At 38.1% G+C, this 9529-nt stretch overlaps 1 protein-coding gene across 1 annotated transcript in view; it reads right to left on the bottom strand.

The window, feature by feature from the left end:
* psd3l (pleckstrin and Sec7 domain containing 3, like) overlaps window positions 1–4706 on the bottom strand; it is a 231074-nt gene extending 226368 nt beyond the window's left edge. The window contains exon 1 of the mRNA XM_088910121.1: window positions 3759–4706. Coding sequence (XP_088766247.1) covers window positions 3759–4577 — 819 coding nt within the window. The 5' untranslated portion in view covers window positions 4578–4706. The remainder of the gene's footprint in view (window positions 1–3758) is intronic.
* Between the last annotated feature and the right edge of the window lie 4823 nt (window positions 4707–9529).

The raw sequence follows: 9529 nt of genomic DNA on the forward strand, positions 1-9529 counted from the left end.
CTGTGACAAAGCAGTGACTGTTAGGTGCTTAACAGAAACAATTCAATATGTAACTTCATTAGCTAATAATTTGTTAGCTATACTGTCTCTCTTTTTTGCACGGAAGATAACTTTATTGGCAAAATATTGTATTTTTTCAAGTTTACTGTAGTAAACACTGAGATGGCAATTCGTTGCTCACAAGATAATCATTAGAGATTGGAGTCTTATAAAACAATTGAGCTATGGTTGGTTAGCAAACTATACTAATTTTATTTCCTTGCTTTTGTGTTTTATGTTTAAATGGAGGATTTATATTAACAGTATGACTTCATGAAAACCTAAAAGGTACTATTTGGCTTGTAGGTGGTTATTCTGGGATGTGTCCAATGTAAATGCTAGCTCCCTAAGTAGTACATTGACCTCATTGAGAAAGTCCTGAATGGCCACATTATTCACACTTGAATAATGACTGTTGAATATCGGCAATGTTTTACACAGTTATCATTTTCATATGCTGCTAAAATCAGATTCTTAGAACATGTTACTTTCCATTATGTAAAAATGGTTTTGTATATTTTTAGGTTCTAAAATGTACAGCTTTGCCTTTGAAATTCCAATGACTAAAATTATAAAAAACAAAGAAAAATATTTTTTTTTCTGACAGTTAATTCCAGCAGCCTGCCTTTCATGTGGGACAGATACAGGTCCATACGTATTCTGCAGTCTTGGAAGATGTTGTTCAGGAGGCAGACAAGCTGGGTCACCTCAATTTAAGAGTGGAAATGTAGAAGCTGGGGGGATAAGTATTAATCCCAGGAAGGCCACTGGAATAATTAATACATTCAAGAAATCTCATGGAGCTCAAATGTTCTTTCTTGCTTGCATTTCGCTTTCTCCATGGTAGTTTTTAAATACTGACACAAGGGGGTGATATTTTACTTTGGGCTTACAGTACTGACATAGAACCCCTCAGAAAAAAAAAACACACGATTAAAGAGTTTAGCATTATCTCAATGAATAATTGAGAAATGTTTTAGAATTTGAGGCAGCAGAGCCATTTGACTTAGAATTGTACATTTCAGATTAAAGCCCTTGCACACAGCAACTTTTGAAGCCTAAAGGAAAAGGAAGGGTTTTCACTGAAGGAAACACCTGTACATAAGAAAAGTGCTGTTCTAACAGTGGCAGCAGAATTTTAAGTGGGCCCATTACAAATGTTGTTACTCCTCAGTCAGCACTGGAGAGACCGTGAAATCCATCCAGCAAATAAACCTGTGAATTACTTAATTCCATGTATTGTTTTCTAGGAAAATCACAGGCCGTATTCAAATCGGATTTTGCAACACAAAATTCAGCATTATCCGCATCAGTGACATAGGTGCGAATCAAGAAGGTGCTCTGTAATGCTTTTCTTCAGCATACAACATGTGTCCTTTTGCACCACAGTCCAATGGAAGATCGCTTTGTTCAAATGAACGTACTGTATTCTGACTAACTGTACATCTGGACTTACACAGAGGTTAGCTGCCATCCAGCACTCTAAAAACAGCAGAAATTGGACAGGTACTTATGCTCATGTCATGTGTTAAATAATTGGGATCGAATCGCTGTGTTTAACGTACATTAATATATTTTTATCAGCTATGCATTACTGGACATTGTAGGACACTTTTAGTGTTTGCTTTTTGTAAATGAATTCAAACTGAACTCAACAGGGGCACTTCACTAATGTATGTTACGTTATTTCTCTAACATTCTTTAAACTAGATAGCATATTCCAAAAATGCCATATTTCTTTTTCTTCTACTTATATACGACTGAATATTTTAGCAAATAGTTTTCACAAAAGGTGCAAAACCATGAATACAGTAAAAAAAAGACAGGAAGTCCATGTAGTGAAGGATCAGACTATCAACAAAGGTTAATTAAAACCATTAGCTACTTAAACACAAAAGGCCGTTCCAGAGAGCAAAAGAAAAAATATACCAAACTGGTAAATGTATGACATAATTCAATTAAGTAATATAAGTTAATTCCTGAAACATTTTTTAAAATGTAATTACTTAGACAATTAGAAACATAAAATCAGCAATTAAAACAAAGCATTTATATCAAAATGACATCAAGTCTACAAGTCTTGAAATTGAAACATAAACCAAATAATTAATTCAGATGAATAACAGTAGGCCCTCAACCCTGTATTGAATAAAGGGGTTAGAAAATGGATGGATGGAACTCTGTAAGGCAACAGATGAATGATTCATTCTTTAAAGAATTCAACATCTGAAGACAAACATCTTAATAACAGGTTACATAATAGCAGCTTTGCATATTGCTCTAAAAGTAATTTTGGAAGTGCATTATATGCACTACCATTATATTATTAAGCAGATTCAATTGAGGAGGTAAGTGATTTAGCTCAGCTTTTAACCTTAATTTATTTGAATTCAGATCAGAAACATGTCATTTTAAATTACAAAAACAATATATTGTGATGAAGCATATTGCATATGGATCATGGAAGGAACAGTACGTGATGATTCTGTAAGAATCTCACGTCAAGCTTGTAATCACTACAATGCAAATAAAAAAGTAATGTGTGGTTGTGGTCCTTGAAGTCTTCAAACAAATATTTAAATTATTGATAAAGAAGTGATATACAATAGCAGAAGGAAAGAACTGAGGTTGTGTGTGTAGGTACACATGTATGCCCACAACAGAAAAGAAAGAAGACCTTGCAGAAAGAAAGAGTTTATATTTGATCCGGTGCAAACACCTGCACTTTAATTGTAAATGTCAGAAAGAGTATGAAAAAAAAATGAACTGTCACATGAAAAAATAACTGTTGATAAGTGAAAATATGACTTAAGTCAAAATCCTCCCAGCCACTGTAGATGAAACTGTTTCCAGACCATTAGCTGGTAGGAATGACAGTGAGTAATGCCGGATAACTCTTATCATAGTTATCTGTGTATCAAGGCGGGGGACCATTGGTGTTTATCTTCCACAAATGTGTGATAAACTTTAATTTAATGATTCTCAAGTCACAATGTGGGTGCACTCTTAATGAGTCATTTACCTTTTGGATTTAGACATTTCTAAAGGAATTTTCACTTAGTTGGTACCATCCTTGTCATACTCAACAGGTGTTTGCTATTTGAGTTTTTTACATTAATATCATCATTGGCTACACATAAAGACAATTTTAAAGATAATCTAATAAATGTAATATTCCAGAAAAGAAAACCCTGAAGGTCCTATGCCATACATTGCCTTATTCATCTTTTATATGACACATAATTTGTTTATTTATATTTATTTATTTAATCATATTTACTTGCGATAATCACAGTACCATCTATTTCTTGTAGAGCAGATGACACCCCTTAAATGAGACACCAGTCCACCACACAGATTAGCCTCAGCAATGCTGGTCCCCACTTACACTGTGTGGACAAGTGTAAAGTACCTCTCTTAAGGTGCAACGTGTTGTAGCAGGGACTTGAACCTCTAACCTGTCAGTTATGAAACCAAAGGCTTAGGGACTGCTCTATATCATCTCCATTTCAAGGTAGATAGGCAGGTAAAGAGAATTCCACATTTTAAATGCATTCAAAAAACCTCTTTAAAAAAATTCAAGCAGCAATTGGCTACATTTCACAAAATATTCTGCTCACAGTTTTCCAAACTCAGCAACCTATTCCTGTAGAAGTGACACTTCAGTACACTTTTTCCACATAGTTTCATATTAAAAGAGTGGGCGAGCATGTGCCTACCTTTTGAAGTGTTCCAAAAGAGAGTGACGGATCCCCTGTCAAGAAGGAAGGCTGAGATGCAGGTGAAGTCATGGCAGAACGTATGTGTCTCGCCTTTTTGTAACCTCCAGGTAATTTTAATGACCTCTCGATCACAGCTGACGTAAAGGTCTTGCTCTCTGGGCTTCTGAAGAGAATCGGTGTTTCCACTACTGTCGGTTTGTTGACCTCAACTTTCCACCAGACGCTTTCCTTCTTCTCAGGAGATGGAGGTGGTATCAGCTCTCTGGAAGAGTAGTCTCTATCTGCAGGAGAATGAGTGCTGGAGGAGTAAATATATTCAGAGGGCTCACCAGCTTCTTGTGACTGTACACTCTTTAGTTCTGAGCCCCGAGACTCATTCAGAGGCACTGTGGTATTGTCAGAACTCGCTGCTGGGTTCAGGAAGTTTGTATTTCCAACACTGTCAGCGTCTGAATGGAATGCAGAGATCTCACTCTGTGCTGGAGCTGCTTGCCTTTCTTTGCTCATTTCTGTAGGGTTACTGTTGCGTTTTGCCCAGATGGGAAACTGAAATGTTTTCTCCCCGTTCCTGCTGCCAGTGTCACCGTCTTGCCCGCGGCAGTGACAATCTGGTCTCTCCTTGCTCATGCAGGAGGTTGCTGGCGTCGTGCGGTCACATGCCAAGGCTGATGCATTTCTTTTGAAACCTAAAGAAAGCTTTTCTTCAAAGCCAGCTGTGCAAGCCGTGTCAGCAGGGCGTTTTTGCCCAGATGCCTTAGTTGGTGACCGCAGTTGGATAAAGAGGAAGGAAGTCTTGACCTGATGATGATCAGCCATTTCCTCAACATTAGGTTATCTCTTGGACTGCTCTGGGGAGGGAGGTGGAGGACATCCAATTACAAATAGAGAAGTAAAACACTGATAGAAGTGATTGCCAAATCCATTATTGCTCCAATCCCTGCTACCCTAAAAAAAAAAAAAAAAAAACAGAAAGTGACATTTTAAACATTTACACAAAACCTCAATGAGAACATTAGGTCTTTGATTTTGTGTTTTATCATGTTGGGTTTTGAAAGGGAAACACTTCCAGAAGGTTAGTGTGTCTTGACATGTCACAAAAAATAAGCTAATGTATCAGTGTCCATGGTCATCTCCCAAAGTTGTGTCTCACAAATTCCCAGTACTTTTCTAATAGGGTTTTCTGACAGACATTCGGTAAGAAAATCAGATACTGATCTCACCTACTTAGACTCTCCTATGTATAAATATCTCGCCTCTATAAACTTTCCTTTCACAACTCTCTCTCACACCCTTTCTGTCTCCCCATCAACACCTTTGCAGCAGCTCCCTGACTCATTCCTGGTGAAAATGAGGGGGGTTCAGTCAACCTCATCCTGATAGATAGACTACCACTACCTGAGTAGTGCACCAAACAACATCCAATACATTTAATCTCTCTATCGCGTTTATTAGGGTCTGACAAAACTACTGAAAAGAGTATACTATATATAGAACCAAAGCAAGATCTTAACTTTGCGCGCCTGTTGAAATAAGTATGAATTACTTGAGGAACGTTATTTCTAAGTCTAATGTTTAAAGAATCAAGATCCAGGCAATGATGGTAAAATACATACAGTAAATGATTCTAGTCCTATGGTGAACTGCAATTCAAAATGTATCACTTAGTTTTTGGATTCTGCTATTATAGGGGCTATGGTATTGTGGAGCAAGTAAACTTACTTGTTCTGGGAAGCTGTGTGAATTTACATAAGAGTAGTGCATAAAGATTATGTATGGGTTAATGTGTGATTTTGTGTGATGTTATATTTATTTTAATGTAAAGTTAATGAACTGTTTGAATGATTTTTAAGCGTGTAAAGCATAGCTGATTGGATGCAAAACAAATTTCTGAGAAATTAGACAAAAAAGTATTTTCATATCGTATTGTTTTTGTCATGCCCTCTACTCACCGCATTCTCACACGGAAACGCACCCGCACTAATTACACCTCAGCCTTGAGCACTTCTGCCAAACGACACCGCCTCTGCAAATCAGCCAACCACGACACTTCCTCAATCAACGCACCTTCTTCTTCACACAGTACTTAAACCCCTCTGTATCCTCTGCTCTTTGCCCGGTATTGGTTGTACTTTAGTTCACCTGCCTTGCCTTTGTTTCTCTTTGCCTACTGACTCCTCGTTACCTACCACGGAACTCTACCTCTACCTCGACTTCGCCTACTGTCTCGCCCCACGGATTTGGAAACCCACTCGTTGTTCTCCTCCTTCTGACCTCTGGATTTGCCTACTCGACTTCGACCCCAGCCTTGCCCTTCTTTGGTTTGGATACCTTCGCTCTTGCCTTTTCCCTCACAGACCTTGGAACCCTACTCGGACTCCGCCTCTTGTTTTACTCCTTAGGTACCGCATTGGGACCATCCTCCCATTAAATTTACGGGTCTGCCTTGACAGTTTTGTTCCTCTAGGAGAGGAGACTCAAATGTGTGCATTTACTTAACCTGCGTTTGAGGATTTGGAGGTATTTATTACAAAGCTGCTACTTAGTTAAACCACTGAAAAGCTGTCTAACATTTGACAGTAGTGCTCATGATGAACAAAACTGAGATGCTGAAACACTTTTTGGATCTGTCTGCCAAGAAAGCTTGGAACTATCCCTCATACAGTAAAGCCTTGGTAACAAGGCAGCAACTCCAATTGCCTCCACTTTCAGACATCAGTCTTTATAGTTGGATTCAGGATCCATTGGTAGATTCTTATACATTGCTTAGAATTTTGTTTTTTTTCTCTGACACCCTCTACATATAGAATCTATCCTGCCATGTGTCCTGAAATTGCAAAGATATTTGTCTTTAAAGCTTCCTGTCTGAATAGCAAATATTAGTGACAGCTATCACTGTCTTAAGGCAGTGTAGCGCAACTACAAATATAGCTGTGAGTTTCAACTTCTGCTCAAGCTGAATAAGTCCCTTCACATCACTTTCAATAACCTCTCGTCCAATTCAGGGTCCCACCGGCACGTAGGCTATCCTGGGAAACAATGGGCATGAGGCGGGGTACACCCTGGATGGGACGCCAGTCCGTTGTAGTGCCTGAACAGACACCAACAAGCAGACACTAACGTGTGGGGAGGAAACCGGAACACCCAGAGGAAACCCATGTGAACAAGAAGAGACCACGCAAACTCCACACAGGGAGCATCCCAGAAATTGAACTCGGGGCCCTAACACCATGGGGAAGCAGTGCTAACCATTGTGCCACTGTGCAGCCAACTGAACAAATACATTATCTGAAAATAATATGTATATATTAACCTGACTGTTTGTGGGCCTAGGGCAGAGGAACCTTCAGTCTGTATTTGTTGTCCATGAGAGTTTTCTGCAGGGGCTCTGGGTTTCTTTCATCACCCAAGGAAATACTGATTAGGTGTCTCTAAATTGTCCATTTGTGTTTATATGAGTGTTCCCTGTGGTTGTAAGATAGATTTAAGATTTTTTTTAAGATCACTTTATTAGCCACATACAATTTCTTGCATTAGGAAGTTGTCTTCTCGCATACCCCAGCTTGCTCTCCATGAGACACACAGACAGGGAGAGAAGCTTGGGGTCAGAGCACAGGGTCAGCCATTTATATGGCACCCCTGGAGCAGTTGGGGTTAAGGGCCTTGCTCAGGGGCCCAACAGAGTAGGATTCCTCTGCCAGCCCCGGGATACAAACCAGCAACCTTCCAGCCACAGGTGCAGATCCTTAGCCACAGTGCCACCACTTCTTACCAGGAATATATTGTTGTAGTATAAAAATATTTGGAATTTCAAAATAGAACATATTTGCCCAGTGCTGAAGATTTTGGAAAATTTCCCTCCGATGATTACAAGATATTAACTAGATGTTTTCCTACTCAAATTCTATAAACAAATTAAAAGTAAGGGGATATTATATTAAAATTTGAAAGTGACCAATTCTTGAACAGCAAAGGCTATGACTGAATAGATTATTCAAAATTCTCAAACAAATAGAATGTCAATCCAGTGTACATCTTCAGAATCAACACGGGAGAAAGATCCAGGATACACACAAATGGAAACTAATGGGAAAGTACAGTACATTTGAAACAACTTTTGAGAACAGGAGGCATTTCTTCACACAAAGGGAACATGTCATCAATCATGTAGTTGAAGCCAATATCCTTAGATACTAAGCTACTAAGAACTAAACAATCTAGATAGATCTAGTGGCCTCTTATAAATAGCATACTTTCGAACTGAGGGAAAAGGAGAACTTAAGAATTACAGGAACTTTTAAATGCTGAAAAATGTTACATTATTGCTAAATTTGATCTTTTGAGAAATGGGAATGATTTCTCATTTCATAGCCTGGCCCAAGGTATCCACCAATCTAGCAAATCTACAGGGGTATCAACCAACTGTTCTAATCTATACATTTTATAATCTCTCCCAGACAGCACTAGAAGAAAAGAGTTAAAAGGTTTCCCCATGCTTACAGTGTGTGCAACATAAAAAAATATATTCAGGCAAGAGGAACCTTTAATACATACCACACTTAAGTGTTCTTGTGGAAGAAAAGGGAGACTGAAGTTCAATATAGGTTCTTGATATATGGTATTGCTTTTCCAGATAAGTCATTGCTTTGCCATTGTAGCCTTTAGGTCAGTCTGGCACTGTTCTTAAAGTTTTCTAGCTGAGAAATTAGTGGGGCAGTGAGCCCGATCAATCCATAGTCCCATTATCACACCGGAGCCCTGGTCTAAGGTAGTGCCTACAGTTATCTGATGAGCGATTTATTAAATTATGTGACACATCAATGTAAAAGAAAAAGAAATGTATTTTAATCTAAATTAGAATTCTACATGCACATAATTTATCAATAGATTAGACATCATAACCTTGTAGTTTGTATCATTCTTATACATCATCTGCTAGAACGTTGTCTTTTATATCTGCTAAGGGACAAACCCCTGCTGTTGTCTCTTCCACAGCTTGAAAAGGCTGTTGCTAAATACTGCTTAACAAAAGGTTATATAATTGTTACCTGCTTCACAACATAGAATTTTTACTTTCACAGCACATACCCTAGGGTACATGGTTAAATAATTGAATTGAATTAAATTCTTATTGACTCTTCCTACTTCCTGATATGTGTTTACATTTCTAATAGTGCAAACTTTGAGGAACTAAACTGGCAAAAAATGCTGCTTCACTAAATCTATTTTTTTCTGTTCACATTTTGGTGCGACATCTCCAGCAACTGGGAATTCCAGAACTTAGAGAAGAGAATAATTTATGTATAGCTGTTCTCATTTTAAAATAACTCATTTTTTAATGTGTACGTCTTTGTGGATTTCTTGTTTCCCTGTTGCTTTGAAGCACCAAAAGACAAGCATATTCATGCTGTCTCATTATACTGCAAAAGCAATTATATCAGATACAATACCAATACAACACCAGTATCAATACCAATACAAGGACAGAAAGAGTAGCTGACCACTTGTGGCAGTTGCATTATAAAATTAACAAGTTAGTAATAGATTGCTTGTACACAGAACAACATTTTAACCTTCTGTATATATTGATGTCTGCCACATTCAAAACTAGAAAGGGTGGTCATTTTATGCTTTATTAGTTATTAGTGCTGCCTGCTCTTCTTCTTTTTGTTATTAACCTTTTCTTTTGTGCTTCATTGGTTTAGTTCAGTGATCCACAACCTTTTTGTACCAGGAATCAGCTCTCTAAGGTCCTCTATATTGGAGGACTG

This window comes from Atractosteus spatula, chromosome 3 (genome assembly GCF_055471065.1).
Source record: "Atractosteus spatula isolate fAtrSpa1 chromosome 3, fAtrSpa1.hap1, whole genome shotgun sequence".
NCBI lineage: Eukaryota > Metazoa > Chordata > Actinopteri > Semionotiformes > Lepisosteidae > Atractosteus > Atractosteus spatula.